This window comes from Lissotriton vulgaris, chromosome 4_1 (assembly GCF_964263255.1).
Source record: "Lissotriton vulgaris chromosome 4_1, aLisVul1.2, whole genome shotgun sequence".
Classification (NCBI taxonomy): domain Eukaryota; kingdom Metazoa; phylum Chordata; class Amphibia; order Caudata; family Salamandridae; genus Lissotriton; species Lissotriton vulgaris.
Genome location: NC_141691.1, coordinates 991253411 through 991272950, shown reverse-complemented (window position 1 = coordinate 991272950; position 19540 = coordinate 991253411). Strand labels below are relative to the sequence as shown.

The window sequence follows — 19540 nt, the reverse complement described above, 5'->3', positions numbered from 1 at the left end:
GGCTTGCTTGAATCCAGAGGCAATGTGAGCAAGGGACTCACGTCTGAGCATACCCTGCCAACTTATGGCGAACAAAGCGGTACAAAAGGGGGTGGTGATGGACGGAGCATCTGAACCAATCAAACACTCACACCCAGTCAACAGATCTGGGTTTAATCCATCACCGTTCTTTAGCCCACTTTGCCACCCCAGTTCAGACATGGCCATATGCAAAACAGTCTGACCCTGTGCCTCATGGGAACAGTCCAGCCCAAACTGCCAAGCCATCCCTTCCCTGGACCGGAAACAAGCTTCCGAGGATCGGTTTCTGGCATTTCAGCCGTCTTCAGCCCGGCTTGCTTGAATCCAGAGGCAAAGTGAGCAAGGGACTCATGTCTGAGCATACCCTGCCAACTTATGGCGAACAAAGCGGTACAAAAGGGGGTGGTGATGGACGGAGCATCTGAACCAATCAAACACTCACACCCAGTCAACAGATCTAGGTTTAATTCATCACCGTTCTTTAGCCCACTCTGCCACCCCAGTTCAGACATGGCCATATCCAAATCAGTCTGACCCTGTGCCTCATGGGAACAGTCCAGCCCGAACTGCCAAGCCATGCCTTCCCTGGACCGGAAACAAGCTTCCAAGGACATGTGGACATGTCTGAACTCGGATGGCAGAGTGGGCTAAAAGAATGGTGATGGATTAAACCCAGATCAGTTTATTGGGTGTGAGTGTTTGATTAGTTCGGATGCTCCGTCCATCACCACCCCCTTTTGTACCGCCTATTTACAGTGGCCTTCCCTATATCTGATAAGACCTGAAGAGTTGAAATGCAGCCCAGATTTTTAACAACTCTGTGGGACAGCTCAAGATTCATGAAATCATCTTCCTGATTACTGTAGACAAACTTAGAGGTGAGACTCTCATGCTCTAACTTAGCTATACCAACATGCAGTTAAGATTGCCTCATTTACTACTATCTGGGCCAGAAATATTCCCAACGTAGACAATGACGTGATTGTATATTATTTTGTAAACAGGATTGAACTACAATCCAGATAGGAAGCAGGAGGCATCGACCACAATTACCCGTGAACATATGCTTAGGGCTAAGGTAGCAGCCACCGTCGCTTAAGAGAGGTGAGGTCTGCTTTAATAAAATTATTTTATAAAACTGAGAGAGTTGGTCATATGCCGCTAGCGGAAGCAGGTCGCATGTGGGTCCTAGAGATACATGAATGTACGAAGGTGTGAGTGCAAATGGTGGGAAGAGAGACATATATATATATCTAGTGATAATCATTTGTTATTGGGAGACCTACACTGTCTATTACCAATTGCGTAGCAAACTAATGTTATATGTTTATGGGCAAACATTTTCGGAATGTGTTGTATTGTTTAGGCAACTAGATAATATAATTTCCCAACTAGGTCTCTTTTGAGAGCTTGATGAATTTTGGTTTTTAAGACGCATACATTGTATCCTTGTATGCCCTGCAGAGGAGACTATGTAATAAGGTTGCGTTGAACATTATGACATTCTCAGCTACGTCATTTCCCAAGTTTGTTGATTGTCATTTGTGTTTTATTTAACAGGTTTTTAACCAACCTTTTGTTTATCGCATTCTTTTGAGAGTCAAAAAAAAGTTTTCTGGTCTTGAAAATGATAGTGTTACAAGAGTCCATCGAAACGCGCCGACGCCTTGTTGAAAAGTACACAATCCGTCAAGTGGCTATGGTCAAAGAGTATTTTATGAATTGAACAGTACCAGGCCTAGCCTGTAAAGTTTTGCCACCATGGATGTGTATGTTGTTAATGACATAGGGCTTTTTGTCTTTGATACATACTCTCTTTTTTATCTGGAGCGTTGGTTTTTAATGTGTTATTCATATTTGCTTAAATGTTTTGTGCAATTCAATGTAAGACACCAACAATACTATGTAATATGCCAGCTGACCCCCTTTTTTAAAATTGTGTATTCTAGGAATTTTTTAACCAATAAATTGATTTGTACTTTTTTACAATTTAAGTTGTCACGATTATCTGTAAGGGATATATGGTCTCACTTCCAATGTATGCATAGTATGCAAGTGACTGGGATTGAATGGAATAGATCAAACATATAGGATACATAGGATTACATTTTCTCCAAAGGAGAGACTTTTCTGTGGTGTTGCTTATTCATTTACCTTCTCTACCTCTGGCTTCTTCTCCTTCAGGAGCTGTAATGTCCTTTCATAGGCTGTGTTAATAAGTACCCGGACTTCATCGTCGATCATCCTTGCAGTTGCCTCACTATAAGGCTTCTCAAGCACCATATCGCCCTGTCTTGGAAGATCAAAGGACACCTGTCCCACCTTCTCATTCATGCCAAATTGCACAATCTGAGAAAATAGAAGGATAAAATGTGAGCTATCATGTCATACACCAGTGCTAGAAAAGTTGTACTAATTGGTCAAAGAATTTCGGCACACAGTGCATAATTAAAAAATAACCCAAATAAACAATGAGTATTATTCCTACCAAATGATTTATCCTTTTGGTGACTTCAATAGTCATAGCCCATAAGCTCAACTTTTAAATACCCCCCCTCTGGCATGAGGAGAATCACTTGTATTACTGTTTAAAACAGTGCTTTGAACTAGTGCTACAGACATGTAAATACATTGTAGGTGGCATGCTGCCCGTTTCTGCGTGCATGTTTGATCTTTCCAATTTCCAATTTGAAAAAGGAAGTTGATGGCACACATATGAAGTACAACTGAAAGGCTGGCAGAAGGGTGTTGACAATTGGTAAGAGCAATGGCTAGGTATCAGGGAGTCATTATAAAGTTAAGTTCATCCTGCTCTTACATCTACTTTCCTATTCTCAGCTTGTGGGCATATTCCATTGTAATAGACCATGCCGAAAGAGGAACTATAAAAGCAAAATCAGGGGCCTCAGGACTATGCAAACAGATTTCAGAGAATTCTTGTCCAAGTCTTGAATAATTCTTAAAAAAAAATTCAAGAGCTCCGTAAATGCAGAGGGAATGAAAGGTATCATACACTCCTGCTAGCGTAATTCTTTGACAGGAGAGCATGGTGACTTGTCACACCACCAATTTAGCCCCAGTAGAGTTTGTCCTAGGTGCCCAATGTTGAAGGAATGTCATGTAAAGGAGACAAGGGGGAGCCTATAAGAACAGAGGTTCCCCATGCTATTTAATTTAGTGGTCTGGGAGAAAAAGGGGAAGAAACTGAAATATATATATATATACACACACAAAGGCACCTCCCACTCGACCAACACCAAGTATGTTCTGGCAGGTTAAAGCTCTATTGGGCTATCCCTTTGTTGTACATTTTCACAAATAATCAAAAATAAAATCAATTGTTATTTGTTTATTACTTTATCGATCAAACATATTTTTGGGGGAATACATATTTAAATAGTAAACACCCTATGAATGTTCTTTTTTCATTTGTGCAATACTAGACATAAGTGAAACAACATTAATATAATCATTTTTTTAGTATACAAATTCATACAAACGATGTAATAAATACATATATGATAACAAACTTAAATTGTGTCCCCATACTGTAATCACATTTACCATGCAATCATCACATACCAAACATACTTGTACACACTACACATGACATTCACTGATTTCCAACTAAAATGGCTTGCAACAAAAGAACTCATGGGGAGAATTCTTCGTCAATTTCCATGATTGTACCGCCAGGTGAATAAAAGGTTAGGACGAAGCATGTTTCAGTGGATATATTTAGTTCAATCCGCCTTCATCAGGACCGCTTTCTTTCTTTCATTCACTGTAGCAGAGGTATAGATGGGTATCAATGAGTCCATATCTGGCTGGTTTTCTCATTACTCCATCTCACGCCCATGTATCCTTCAAAGGTTTCGCTTTGGTGACAAACCTGTCTTTTAATTACTAGTGCTTCAACATCGTGTAGTCACTGGAAACCCTTTTATTTTCTTAATTTTCCTGTTTGTTATATGGGTTTGACTCAAGGTTTGTGGGTGGGTAATTTGGGCAGCTGTGCAGGAACCATTGTTTTACTCAAACTCTATTTTTTGTCAAAATGTTATATCTTTTCGGTGTAGCTTGTAACACTATCCGGACTCCTGACTGTCTCCTAACCCGCTTGCCAGGGACTAAGGCTAAGGAAGACCCTTCTCACAAGGAAAAAAGGAAAGTATTATATAAATAGAAACTGTGGTTCGTTTGGATAATATAATAAATAATCATGAAAATAGGCACAATCGCAGTTAAAGAAAAGGGTTAGATGGATGTCCAAAGGAGAAAATAACATATACCACTCAATGTTTGGTACTAACAGCAGTTATTTATATGTATATAACAATGAAGTCTATATTAAAAAAAATAGTACAGACTTTGCCCAGCGAACATGGAACCTACAAAAATAGTGACATATTGTGACATAGACAATTGGTTTCCAACACTAGTAAAGTCGACCATCAGAAGTCATGTGCAATCAAACCAGCCTCCTTTTATAATAGTAGGGGCTGATGATTGGTTCGGTTTAGGTTTTGTTCATGGTGTTTTGGCCCCTTTTACAGTGAGGGCTCTCTTCAGGACCTATTGATGTAGGGACATCTGAGAGGAAGGAATATCTGTCAGAATGAGGGGGCGTGGCTTGGACGCCGATCGGGATGGCGGCGTGAGCTCGCAGCTCCGCGCGGAATCCCGCTAATTCTCCTGTCTTTGGCACCCTGGGTGACCCGAGGTCGACGCTCCTGCCCTCCGTAGGGTGAGGGGACAGCCGGGCACAGACGGAAAGTTGCTGGGGGACTGCTGGCCCCGAGGAGACCGAGTTGGGCGACGGCCGAGGTGTTGCCGAGAGTGAGAAGAAAATGGCGCCGATGAGGACGGGCAGCCCCGGACATCAACTTTGAGCCGAGTTGTCGCCGGCTGGCGGGTGGCCCTGCAGCCGATAGATCGAGACATTGGGGACAGAGGCGCCAGTTCCTGAGGTCGGGGAACAGTGAATCGCCCCGCCCGGGCCTTGTGGTCCCTCGCTGGCCGCCATCTCTGTCTCCTTCTTCCCCCCTCAGGCTTCCGAGGGGACCAGCGGAACAGTGACCGCCACGCTGGCCATTGGTCCTGAGGGCATCGGTGGCAGCGCTTGACCCTGCTCACTGTCAGGTAGTTCGCGCCGGACTACGAGCGCAGAAGCTGGTCAGCTTGCTGGCCTGTGACGCAGTATCCTGAAATGGCGGCGGCCGGAGGGCTGGTGGCCGAGGAGCGCGCTGAGGGGGACCTGGCGGCATCGTCCCGGATGGGCGAGACTCCCCCGCCGGAGTTGGATCAGGAGCAGCGGCTGCACCGATGTCTAGACGCCATACTTGATGCGATCACCTCGACCAAGGAGGCGCTGCACCAGGACATTGCACAAGTGGCCACGGGACTGGGGCTACTGCGAGCTGACCATGCGAAGCTGGCAGATAGGGTCAAGGACCATGATCGGTTGCTGTTGGACCTGAAGCCGTCGGTGGTGACCGCAGAACACAGGATCACAGATATATTAGCCCGGTTGGACTCGCTGGAACGACGGGCGGAGGATGCAGAAGGCCGCAACAGGCGAAACAACGTGCGAGTCCTAGGCCTGCCGGAACGAATTGAGGGGGAGGATGCGGTGGCCTACATGGAGAACTGGTTTCGCACAGTGGTGGCACCGGAGGGGCTTACTCCTTTCTTTACTCTGGAGCGAGCCCACAGGGAGCCTGCTCGCCCACCAGGGCTTGGCCGCCCCCCCCCGACCGATGGTGGTGCGGCTCCTCCATTATAAGGACCGGGATCTCCTCATTCAGCGGGCTAGGATGTCGGGCCCGTATGAGGTGGAAAACAGCAAGGTCACGATCTTCCCGGACTACACTCAGGCGGTCCAGAAGAACAGGGCATCGTTCCTAGCGGTGAAGAAGGAGCTCCGGGAGGAAGGCATCCAATATTCCTTGCTCTACCCGGCCAAGGTGCAGATCATACTTGACGGAACTACGCACTTTTTCCAGACCCCAGACGAAGTTTGGCAATGGCTGGAGTCGTATAGAGCGGGGACGGACAGGTCGCATAAAAGCAGGCGAGATCAGCCTAAGCAGCCCCGGATCAGACAATCGCAGCGCATCAGGTCCCGCAACAGGCGCCAGCGGGAGAAACGGGAGGCTCAAATGGCTGCGGAAAAGAGAGATGCGCTCGCAGCGACGGCGGCCATCACGGGGTCGCAACAGAACAGTGACCGGGTGGAAACGGACTCGGGCGGAGAAGGCAGCAGAACGGGAGAAGACCTCTCAGAGGCGGAAAGCTCGAAGGGGCCGGTGGTGACCCCCCAGACTTCTGATGGAATATTTTGCGGTTGAGACTGTGTTGGGACTTGCTCGAGACCTAATGGTAGGGCGGTATCCTGTTGGAGATGAGTGGGTTGCCGGGGGGGGGGGGCTGAGCGCGCAATAGGGGATGAGGGCGCGGGGTGCGGGCTCCGCTAGCTGGGGTCGGCGATAACTCACCCCCCTTGGGCCCTTAAGGCCTGCTGTGGTGGAGACCACAGGGTAGGAATATGGGTAGTTGGTTCGAGGTTTGGATTGGGGCTGACATTGGGTTTGTAGGCTCTGTCCTGGGGAGTGGGGATTGGGGTGTTTTTTTGTTCAGGGGGTGTTCTGGGGGGGGGCAACTGCTTTGGAAGGGATGTGAACTTTTGTTATTTGGATCGGACTGCTCGATGTTGGTATGGGGACATTACCTAACCTGAAATGCCTGACGTGGAATGTCCGGGGGCTGCGAACTATGGTTAAACGCCACAAAGTACACGCATACCTGGTGCGACGAGGGGTACAGATTGCTATGCTGCAAGAAACCCATCTGACTAAAAAAGAGTGCGCTGCGTTGCAAAAAAGATGGCGGGGCCAGGTGTTCGGCACCACTTACTCAGCATAAGCCAGGGGGGTGCTGATTTGGGTGAGAGCGGGGATACCGTTCCAGGTGCTGAATCAAGTGGTGGACCCTGATGGTAGGTTTGTAGCAGTGGAGGGGAGGTTGTATGGAAGGGATGTGGTTCTCTGCTGTGTGTATGCGCCAAATACTGATCAGGCTCGATATTTTGATGGCCTCTCTGGGTCCATGGCTTCTTTCCTGGCGGGCCCGATAGTGTTAGGGGGGGACTTCAACTCGATTACGGATGTGGCTCTGGATAGGTCCCATCCCCCCCTGGTAGACTCCCCGGTGCGCAAGTTGGCCATGCACAGGAAGGATTGGCAGGACAGATGGGGGTTGCTGGATGTATGGCGGGAGCAGCACAGAGACACCAGGGATTATTCCTTTTACTCTGCTCTCCACGCGCTGCACGTGAGGATAGATTCGGTGCTCTGTAGTGGGTCCCTAGCCCCATTGATCTCTCATACGGAGTACTTGGCCAGAACCATTTCAGATCATAACCCCCTATTGGTACACATCCAGTGGCAGAGGAAGCGCTCGGCGATACCAACATGGCGGCTTCGGCCGGAGACGCTAGAGGACTCAGTATTCCATGATGCTGTCCAGCAGGGTATCGGCCGTTACTTTGATGAGAATGAGGGCACGGCCACGAGTCGGTCCACTGAATGGGATGCAATGAAAGTGGTGGTGAGAGGGGTGTGTCTGGGTAGGTTTTCGAATGCTCGTACGACTGTGTTGAATGCACTTATGAAAGCGGAAGAGACTTTGAGAGATGTGGAGCGCCGCAGGCCGGCCAGCCCGGACCTACAGACCCAGTTGTTGGAAGCGAAGGAAGTGGTCGCCACCGAGCCGGAACGGTTGAGGTGTTACGACTACAGGCAGTACACCATTAGAGCGCATGCAGAACGGGACAAGGTGGGCACACTCTTGGCCAGACTTGCTAACCCGGAACTTAGGGGCTGCCCGATCCTCAGCATTAGCAACGCACAGGGGGAGATGGTGTATTCCCAGGCAGCGGTGTTGGAGTGCTTTCGGGTGTATTATCAGGAATTGTATCAGCGTCAGTTGGGAGTGGAGGTCCAGGACATAGCGGAGTACCTAGGGGCGAGGCAGCTTCCGGTCCTAGATGAAGAGGACGCAAAGGAGTTGGGTGGCCCGATGACGCTCACTGAAATACGGGTGGCTATTAAACATATGGCTCGTAATAAAACGCCCGGGGTAGACGGGTTACCAATAGAATTTTATCAGCAGTATGTCGACAGTTTGGCCCCCAGGCTCCTGGTGGTGTACACGGAAGCTTTTGAGACAGGAAGCTTGCCTGGGTCCATGCGTGAGGCCTTGATTGTCCCGCTCCTGAAGCCTGGTAGGGATGCAACGGACGTGAGGTCCTATCACCCGCTGTCCATGTTGACGGTGGATTACAAGATCCTGAGCCGGATATTGGCCACCAGACTGGCCCCACACATGACGGGCCTGGTGCACAGGGATCAGGCTGGGTTTATCCCCACGAGGAGCACGGCGCTGAACATTCGCCGCCTGGTGGGGATAATGGACGCCATCTTGGATGGGGACGGGGCCCAAGCGGTCCTGTCCGTGGACATCGAGAAGGCCTTTGACAGCTTGGAATGGACCTTCCTGGATGGAGTGCTGGAGAGGTTTGGCATGGGTGAGGGGTTCCGCCGGTGGACGAAGGTCTTATATGCCTCGGCGACGGCGCGGGTGCGTTTGGGTGGACTGGTGTCGGCGGCATACCCGGTGGGTAGGGGCACGAGACAGGGGTGCTCCCTTTCCCCCTTACTGTTTGCTCTGGCGATGGAACCCTTGGCGGTCCATGCGAGGTCGGGTGACAAGTATGCGGGAATAACCAGCGGCGGGCAGCAACATCATATATCGCTGTATGCGGACGACCTACTTCTGTATCTCGATGATACGGCGCGGGCCCTGGAAGGAGCGATGGACCTGTTGTCGGAGTTTGGCCGGCTGTCGGGACTTAAGGTCAACTGGGCGAAGACCTGTGTGTTCCCGCTGAGAGCGGAGTCGCCCAGCCCTGCTCGTGACTTGGGGGTGCTCTGGGAGCCATATTGCTTCACTTATCTGGGAGTCCGCATCTACCACGCGGCCGCGGATCTATTGGAGGGCAACATCAGTCGGTGCGTTCGGGCGCTGAGGGGCAGCATGGCCTTCTGGTCGACCCTCCCGCTGACGGTTCTGGGTAGGATAGCTCTTTTAAAAATGGTGGTGCTCCCCCGCTTCCTGTATTACTTCCGGACGTTGCCTATCTGGATTCCTCAGGGGATCTTTAGAGACCTGAGGACGATGATTATTGGGTTCCTATGGGGGCATGGCCGCCGTAGAGTGGCGCTGAGCACGCTGCTTCGCCCCAAGGTCGAAGGGGGCATGGCTGTACCCGACTTTGAGCTATATTATTTAGCGGCGCAATTGCAGGTCCTCACGCAGAACGTGGCCAGGGTGTTTAGGGGGCCGGAGGCGGATCGAGAGCAGGGGATACAACGCCATGTGTTGTCCTACATCGTTATGCAGCAGAGACTTGAGTTGCGGGGCCTCACTATGGAGGAACGGACACTCAGGCTGTGCTGGCAGAGGAGCCTTAGGAGAGCGAAGGCGACACGGCCTTATGCGCCGGAGATCCCGATCGGTATGCTGACGGCCTTGCCGCACGGGGGTGACTGGTCCCCATTGCTGGATTGGGAGGAGGCGGGCCTGCAGGTGGTAGGAGACCTGTACATCGATGGGGCCCTGGTACCCTTTGAGGTGCTTCGGGAACAGTTCGGGCTGTCGGATGGGGGGTTTCTCCTACACGCGGCGGTGGTGGCGGCTATACAGAAGCACTGGAAAGGGGGGCTCATGGAACCGACCACGACTATGGCGTGCCAGTATGTGGTGATGGCAGCGGGCACGTTCAAGGCTGTGACATGCCTCCATAATAGGATGCTGAACGAGGGACTGGAACCGCTCCAGGGGCTCAAGGCTAAATGGGAGGAGAGTGTGGGCAGACCCATTCCAGACACGGCGTGGAGTCACATCTTGCGGCGCACGTGGAAGGGCACGAGAAATGCGCGCTTCCAGCAAGTGCATTTCTATGTGCTCCATAGGGCCTACCTGACCCCCGAAAAAATACGGCGGTATTTCCAGGTACAGGACGCTCGGTGCCCGCGGTGTTCGTCTCTAGGAGCGGGCATGGATCATTTGCTCTGGGGGTGCTCGCATTTGGAGGCCTACTGGGCGGAGGTGGGGGACCTCTTAAACGAGGTGACCGACAGGGAGGTGGAATTTGATATGGCGGCGTGCTTGCTGCTCTGGTTCCCGCACACCAAACACACCAAGGTGACGAGCAAATTTATTGATCTGGGTCTGATACTGGCGCAAAGAGAAATAACATGGCATTGGAAGTCCAAGGGCGGGCCGTCACTGCGGAGATGGAAGAACGAATTGCTGCGATGGTCTGAATGCGAGAGTGTGCTCCGGATGAAGCAGGCTGTCAAGCTTGGTAATGAGAAGGCTTTGGATGCAGCGCGTGCGTGGGAGTTGGTGGTGCAGGCTTTGCGTGATTCTTTGGTGGAGGATGAGGATTGAGGGAATAGGACCAGCGGACACTGCGGGGCAAACGAACACAGAGTTGTCATTGACACTGTAGTGGATCCATCCAACACATCAGCACGAAGCACACACCATTAGCAGTTGCCGGGGTGGGGACATAGGGGGGTTGTTCAGTGGGAGTTTGGGGTGGGTCGGCAGCTGGGAAGCTGGTTGTCTGCAAGGGCGACTTTGAGTTAAGTGGGTCAGTTAGGCACCGCGCGGAGCTAGAAATGGTGGGGAGGAGCGGCCAGGTATGATAGGCTCCATAGCGCTCGGGGTGGGCCCTGGAACGGACAGTAGCATTGATCACGCAAGCGGAATGGCTGACGAAGGTATTGTTGAGGGTGGGGGGGTAAAATGCGGATAGGTAAAACGATCTTTCGACCATGGTCCCTATGGGACGCTCACCGTGATGTTTTCCTACCAAGTGGAGTATTATGCCGCCCGGCCTCCGGGATGCGGGCTGAATGGCTGTGTATGATATACGCTTTACTGTTGATCGGGGGGGGTGTCACGAGTGGACTGGTTGACTACTTGTATTCTGTGGTTTCTAACTCTGCAATAAAAACAAATTTAAAAAAAAAAAAAATCTGTCAGAATGACATCAGTGCAGCACAAGGAAGTGAAAGTGTAGGAAGGGTACTCACATGGGACCCAGCCGGGCACCCAGTCAGGGGAAGGAACTGACAGAGGAGGCAATTGCAGCGATCAGCAAAGCCAGTGTATTGGTGTATAGAAAATCTGACTCAAGGGAGACATGACAATCCGTGTAATTTACGATGGTCTCAGGGTTAAAGCAATTATTGCTTGATACAATGACGCAACCACTCCGACCAGCAGGAGGTAAACAACCATTCAATATGTGCTTTCAATCAGCAAAAACATGTCAAGCCATGTATCGTCTCCTGGATCAATTAAACAAGTGGAGACTGACTTGGACGGTTCTTCTTTCTTTACGCGTAGCGGATACACACTTTTACGGTCTCTGTATCCAGATCAATTGATTAAATTGGTAAAGAATCTGCACACTAAGTGGGACTACCAACTAAGCAGTAAACCCTTAAGAGTTAAGGGAAACCACAGTCTGCATAAGGGCAGAAAGAGAGAACAGAATATGGAATGTCAAAAGCACGTGCAAATAAAGATAAAAAGAGGACTGGGCGTATTTTATTAATTATATCGCAAAAGAGAATGCAGAATGATCTTGATAGGCGAAGGGGGTGTGTAGTTGGCAGGGCACGAGTCGGGGGTACACGCGGGTGGACGGCATCCACCCACTTTTTTCACAGGGTGGACGCCGTCCACCCTGCCAAGAAGCTGGGCCCCACTGAAAAATATGCTGAATTGGTCCTGGTGTAATTTCCAAACACCGGGACATTTTCAGGAGCGCCTGCACGTTGTTATCTGCTTTCGATTTGCAACAACATGCAGGCGGGGAAGTAGGGAAGTGATGGGGCTGTCTTTTTAGGTCTCGACCTGCGTAGGCTGCGCTTGCGCAGTCTTGCTGGCGGGATTTTATGTTTTCTAGTAGGGGGCTTGAACCAGCCCCTCTTCTCCATTGACTGGCTTCCTAAACGGCGGCAAGCCATTGGAGAAGAGGGGCGTCTTTCCATTTAAGCCCTGTCTTTTTCGGATTAAGGGGCGTGTTTTTTGATGTCCTTTCTCTCTGTGACGTCTTCAGGAAAAAACACGCCCCCCAGTCTGAAAAGGATGGGGCTTAAATGCAAATGGCGAGCGCTTGTCTTCACAATCCTTCCCCTGGTGTCCTCCTCCTGCCCTGTCACTTCCCAACTCTTCTCTATCCCTCTGTCTCTCTCCCTGCCCCTTCTGTGCTCCTCCCCACCTCCTCACCCCTTGGTGCCCTCCCTCTTCCCTACCCTGGCTGCCCCAGCCCGTGGAGGGCAGGAGGAGGAGCTGCCTGCATGGGCTGAGCTGGCAGGACCGCCATCAATCACCCCGGGCACTCACAACCTCCTTCCTCCCTCCCACTCGCCACACGTCCCCTCGCTTGTTTTTGCTTGCGGCCATTGTGTTTTAAGATAAACAGTATTTAGTTAGCACAGTCAGGTTAATTTAATTTGAGGTTTGTGAATTCTGAGCGGGGGTCGAAAGGAACTGGTGAGGTCAGTGTGTCTGTATGAGGCTTTCAAAATTACTGCTTCACCGAATGTCCTTTCATTCATCTCTGTACCCCTGGCCCACCCGCCGCTAGGCAGACCATGTTCGCTCACAGCCGTGGTCTATTCTCCCACCTGGTGGGACCCGCTGGAGAGGCCCTGTTCTCCTCGCCGTGGAGAGAGACCCTCTGGGGGTGGGTCCCGGCAGTGGAGAGGCCCTGTTCAAGTTCCTGGTGGGGGCCGGTGGCAGAGAGGCCGTGCTCTAGCTCCTGGAGGGCCCCGGCAACGGAGAGGCCCTGTTCTCCTCGCCCTGGTGCCCGTGGAGGAATCCGCTGTAGCCAGGGCCTCGCGGATTGACGCTGCAGTAGGCCCGAGAGCTGACGGGTAAAAGTGTGAGGTGTTATATGTCAGTGCGGGGGTGGGGGGCTGCAGACCAGAGGGAGAAACGCTGACTGTTGGATCGGCGGCAGATGATGCTCTTCGATTGATGTTTGCTTATCGGACTAAATCACTTGCAGCAGATTGATTGAGATGTGCCCAGGAGCAGAGGTCATTCCTCACCGGTATTTATCAATAGCTGCTGCTCCCCACTCGTGCGCATCTCCAAATGTTGTGGGCTGGGGGTGCATGGGCCGTGTCCAGTGGATGGCGAGGCGTTGTTTAGCCAGCACCAATCACAACAGGACAAATCTATGCTTCATCTTAGGCCCTCGTTTGGGGGTTGGGAGTACACCCAGCAGACCATGTTTGATCGAGGCCTTCAACATGCGTCATTCCTCGCTGTAAATACCCACCCCCCCCTAACTCTGGAGCCTACTGCACTCCAACGTCATATGCAGGAACATCGCAGGCTCCACCCTCCATTGGGGACACGCAGCCGATCGTGCTGCTTTAGACCTATGTAACCATAGAGGTGTTAAGTAGGTGCGGTGTAAATAATAAAATTGGGTGAATTTGACCTGTGCATTACTATCCACGTCCCTGACCTCGGTGCAGGCTCGCTTCCACTCTCCCTCCGTGAGACGTTCAGGTAAATCACCCGTCCATCTATCACAGACCACTGATCTATCTATCCTACAGTCAGCCTTCAAGGCCTTATAAACGCAGGATATCAGGCCTTTGGTGAAACCTGGATCCAGCAGTAGCCGCAGTTTCTGTGTTTCTACCGGCTCCACAGGAAAATCTATCCAGACCTCGCGTGCCATGCGAATACCTTGGCTTAAGGAAAAACTGACCTTGCAGTAGCTGAAGTAGCTCCTGCGCCTCCCCCATTGAAGGAAAGTGCTATTGAGGACAAGTGTGGTGCAGCTCCCGTCATACCACTGTGAAAGACCCATCACGGACTGTATCCGCTGGAAGTGCATAACAGCCACTTAAGTGGCAGCAGTCCGCCGTATGGAGCTCTACGCAGCACATGCACGACCGCCTGCTCCCAGGCCTCTGTCACCTCCCGGACAGTAAATTGGCATACTTCTAGAACTCTTACCCACGCATAAGGCCACCAGAGAGGTCTGCTCTGGCACCCCACTCTGCCAGCAGCACCTTTTCTCCTTTCGGGCCATCTGCACACCACTGTAGCAATTCTGCAAAGTAGTACAACCGCAGTTCCGGCAGACCCATCCCTCCAGCTCTGTGTCTAACTTCAGTAATTCCAGTTTAATTCTTCCCCTATAACCGGCCCACACTAAGGACACCAAGAGGCTGTTCAATTTGGCGAAGGTGAGTCTTGGTATATGACATAGGGAATTCTGCAGGACATACAGGCAACCATCCTGCACAGGGCTATCCTGCCCATCAGACAGTGGCAGGCGGAGGGCTCCAGAAACTAAGCTTGAGGGCCCTTGTTGATTGGAGCATGTACTGCTTGCAGCAGTAGTCTTCTTTTTTGAGGCCTCCACTTGTGTGGAGTGTGTGCTTTTCAATGCAGCCGCCTGATTTTTAGTGGCGTGGCTTTTTTGCTGGTCGTAGGGGACCCCCTTTTGAAGCTTTTGGTCCTGTGGGTTGTGTACTGTTGCAGTAGCACCCTCTTTGAGGCTCCTGCCTTTGTTGATTACACACATTTCAGTGTCCAGTTCCCTGATAGAGGTGTCGTTCTTTAGTTTTCAGTAGTATTTAAGGGAGAGAGTCTTTCATAACTTCTGTCAGGCTTACTCTGAATTTGGAGTTCCCCAGTGCTTAGGCAGGCGCCTTTGTGGGGACCAAGCCTAATCCACAGAATGGTTAAACTTGCCGTTATTTCCGTGCAAAGTTGAAAGGGCTTTTTAATGGAGGTTTCCACATAATCGAATGAATATCAAAGAGTTCAGTTATATCAGATCAAGGGATGCTGTTCAGTCTCATCTGTAGGACGCTTGGTGTGCGGGGTTAAATCGTGGTATTCAAGAATCGCATTGATCTTGCCTTGCTCTATCAACATAATTCAGCACCACACAGACCAAAGAGATCTAAAGAGGCTTCTATTACTATCAAACAGATTAATATAATACCTTCGCCAGGGACATGCCCTACGGGCATCGGCTGCTGTCGGTGAAGAGAAGGCCGCATGTCTGCAGGGACAGCAAAGGTAAAGGGGGTGGGCAGTGCATGGGTACAGAAGGCTGCAGCAGGTACATTGGAAGGGTATGCTTACGGTGGTCGGGCAGGGAGTTATTGTTATACCACGCAAGGAGGGGTATTGATGTTAAATCAAATACATTTATACTGGAACGAGGGGTTGCATTCGGTAAACACTCTGCATGTATGCAATGGGGTACAACTAGTGATGTGCTTGCTTTAATTAGTGTGCTACGATTATGTGTAGATATGTATAATCTGTTTTAAGTATCTCTGTTCGCATCACAGTTTGTCACAAAGTGTTGTGTGTCTACTCAGCTCTTTACAGTTAGTTCCGGTGTACTCATTTATGTGCACATACTTTGTACTGTATAGTAATGTAAAAAATGCAGTTTGTTTGTACTTTTTCCTGCAAAATTGCAATGTGTAAGCCAATGTACATGTATCCGGCTCTGTACATTCGGTACTGGGAAAATACATTTGTGCAATACTTGATGAACACTCATTTATCATAGAGTAATGTACACTCGCTATATTTTTGGTACTGCCGACATCTAACGAGTTGCACATCTGATGAAATATAGGTTATAGATTATAATGTGATTTCACTTATTTACACAGTTTGTGCTAATCATGTGCATTTATTTATCATGCAAAGCTTATGTACTTGATGCTGTACGGTTGTCACGTTTTCATTTATCTAGAGTTGGAAGGGTCTTATTTTACACAGTTCGTTGTATATTGTATTCTAAAGCTATATGGGTGCACTCAAAATTGCACAGTTATTGTTTATAAAGCATGCGTGTATTTAGTGCCTTGGTTATGAGCTGTATAGTTAAGGATGTCTCCCCTCCCAGGTGGGTGTGTGTGACTGTGTGTGTGTGACTGTGTGTGTGTGCGTGGATGTGTGTGTGTGTGTGTGTGTGTGTGTGTGGCTGTGTGTGTGTGTGTGTGTGGCTGTGTGTGTGTGGCTGTGTGTGTGTGGCGGTGTGTGTGGCTATGTGTGTGTGTGGCTATGTGTGTGTGTGTGGCTATGTGTGTGTGTGTGGCTATGTGTGTGTGTGGCTATGTGTGTGAGTGGCTGTGTGTGTGTGGCTCTGTGTGTGTGTGTGTGTGGCTCTGTGTGTGAGTGTGTGTGGCTCTGTGTGTGAGTGTGTGTGGCTCTGTGTGTGAGTGGCTCTGTGTGTGTGGCTCTGTGTGTGTGTGGCTCTGTGTGTGTGTGGCTCTGTGTGTGTGTGGCTCTGTGTGTGTGTGGCTCTGTGTGTGTGTGGCTGTGTGTGTGGCTCTGTGTGTGTCTGTGTGGCTCTGTGTGTGTGTCTGTGTGGCTCTGTGTGTGTGTGGGGGGGGCTCTGTGTGTGTGTGTGGGGGGGGCTCTGTGTGTGTGTGCGTGGGGGGGGCTCTGTGTGTGTGTGGGGGGCTCTGTGTGTGTGGGGGGGGTTCTGTGTGTGAGTGTGGGGCTCTCTGTGTTGGTGCAAATGCAATAGGTCTTGCATTTGAGAGAGATTAAGCTATTGGCATTGTAAATGACAATGCCATTTATTTATATGTTTTAAAAACGAAAAACAAACAAAAACAAAAATAATGTCATGAGCAATGCCAATAGCTCTAACTTTACCAAAGACGTGACCATTGTATTGTAAATACTTGTTTCTGACTCCTGCTGGGCCCATAACAAAGGATGAATTTGAGGGGTCATCAGGCCTCCTTTTGTTTAAGTCTCCTTGCTGGCAGCAGTCAGAAGCCTCACACCTAGAAGCAAATGCAGCAGAGGGGAAACAAAGGCTCACACCTTGGTAGCACTTCACACATACTCAGGAGAGGCAGCTTTTCACTTTGTTCAGGCTCTGTTTAGGCGATATGCATGCACTGTAAGAAGTCAGATGTGTTGGTCTTTCGCAGTATTTGCACAAAATAAATAGCATTTATATAGCGCATGCTACCCCTGAGGAGGCGTTGTAGTAATTTAAATATAAATGTTTTTTCTTTTAAAGCACTATGGGTAGAGGAAGATTTATGCTGACAAAAGCAACATTGGTTTATGTGAAGCTCACAAAAGTGTGAATGTTCTGCCTAAATCAGGAGGGTTTGCAAGTATTTTCGAAATCTGCTCAAATGTACTCATGATAGACCTGCTAAATATATATGTGAGGGCTTAAGATCTGAAGTCACTTCTTGTGATGCCACTTCCTGTTATGTCACAGGCTGTGATGTCACGCGCCACGATGTCACGAGCCACGCGCCGTGATGCCTCTTGCACACTGATTAATTAGGTTAGTCCACCCACATCTTTTTTTAGGACTTGTGCCATGGTAGTTGGTGGTTAAGCAATCTGCAAGTAGCAAGAAAAATAGTGCAATCTATGTATAAACTGTAATGAGTTTAAGATATTTTAGTCAAAAATATAACTGGTGGCAGCCTGTTTAGGTTCTGAACTCACAATTTGGGAGAAGAGCGGCGACTACAATTTGAAGTTTAGCCCATACAACTATGAGAAACCAAACATATGCTCGATCTGTTCGTGTGGGGGAGGGGGCTGTTTTAGTTAGTATGAACCATAGCAGCTGGTCAAACAAACCCTCACCAACATGTCACTTTTTACCCATTCAAAAAACAGGCTCTTTGAAAAGTTACAAGCGCAGTCTGAACCACCTGACTGCGTAGTAGTGGGGAAGGACAGCTGCATGTGCGTCACGAAGGCCTAATGTGAAATGGATGTTTGGCAGTTGCTGTGCTGTATATCAGAAAATCGGTGTAAAGCTATCTCTGACTAACGGTTGGCAAATGCCACCGCTTCTATTTTAAGTCTACAACACCCTCGTACCTTTTTTGAACAAGCCCGAGGGCACACCCCAACAGCTGTTACAGTGGATAAAACAGATGGCTGGGAAAACACCACATGCCTAAAAGCCACCCAACCCCAGATAGGCCCTATCTGTAGTCCCAACACAGGCGAATCTTTGGATCCTTTGGATCAACTTGGCTCACACTTGCTTTCCTGCACTCTATTCAGGGGCGTAACGCAGGCCCAGCAGCCAAGGCGGATGCGTGTGGAGTGGGGAGCACACTGCCCCAGGCCAATGAGTATCTATCTGGGAGATAAGGAGACTGAGAGGCCCCTCTTCACATTCTGCAGGGGGCCACGTCGCGTTGCAGAGACGCTCGTTGAAAATGGCCGTGCTTTAGGATTACTGCAAATTGCTTATTTTCTCATGGCACATTAACTTGGGAAGCGCCGTTCAAAGTACAGCTCACGGGAAAAGTACCTACCTTCAACTGCCATGTAGGTGAGCCCCTGCAAAAGTAGTAAATGAGCAACCATATATATTCGAATACAAATGGATTCACGTGCTGTGCAAGCTTTTCCATCTAGTGTCGGATTCGAAATACGGCAACTTGTTTTTCCTTTCAAAATTCATTGCTCTGGAGCAGCATGTGACGAATATCTTATGACCACGATCCCTGAAAAGCACCAGGACACAGACTTCACGTGCAAATCAAGCATTAACACCCGCCCCGCCCCCCCCCCCCCCCCGAAATAGTCAACTTATTGTAACATTTCTGTAAAACAAACTCTTAACTTAGCAGGAACCAGGCACAGTGAATATATAATAACGATGAGAAGGCTTTAAAAAAACAAGCATTTACAATGCAACGGTTTCGCCTTTGTAAAAGTTTGAGCTATTGGCATTGTAAATGACAAATTTTGTATGTATGTGCTGGTTTTGAAAGCAGATCAATAAATGGCATTGTCATTTACAATGCCAATAGCTTAATCTCTCTGGCTGCAGGGCCCGCATTCACCAACATTGTGTGCATTATTACTGCAGATGTTTTAACGTATCCAGATTATTGGAGATTAAGGGAAACTACTCACTTAAGTAACAGCCAACATGGGGAACTAGCTTATTTAGTTAAGCATGTGTGGAAATAACATCCTCTTAACGATGTTGCCAACGAAACAGGGGCACAAAGTAAACTACTCAGCATTCATCCAACCAAGGGGCTTCCAGGTCGATAAACCTGGATATCTTAATACTCCACACACTTGTTGGCAGGGTATACCCGAAGTAGGTCCCTTGCTCACTTTGGCACTGGATTCAAGCTAGCCTTGCTGATTAGGGGTATTACCCGAAAGCAGCCCCAGGATGCTTGTGTCCGGTTCAGGGAAGACCTGGATTGGCAATTTGGGCTGGACTGTTCCCATGAGGCACGGGGTCAAGACTGATTTGCTTATAGCTGGGTCTGAACTGAGGTGGCAAAGTGAACTAAAGAAAAATTGATGGATTCAACCACGATCTGTGACTTTGGGCAAGTGTCTGAAAAGATTCTGC

The 19540-nt window shown here is 49.5% G+C and overlaps 1 protein-coding gene across 1 annotated transcript in view; it reads right to left on the bottom strand.

Annotated features, from left to right (window-relative positions):
* Nucleotides 1-19540, bottom strand: part of AFG3L2 (AFG3 like matrix AAA peptidase subunit 2) — a 134284-nt gene that overhangs the window by 12545 nt on the left and 102199 nt on the right. Inside the window, exon 5 of the mRNA XM_086967382.1 lies at nucleotides 2176-2370. Within this exon, the coding sequence (XP_086823508.1) occupies nucleotides 2176-2370 (195 nt within the window). The remainder of the gene's footprint in view (nucleotides 1-2175; nucleotides 2371-19540) is intronic.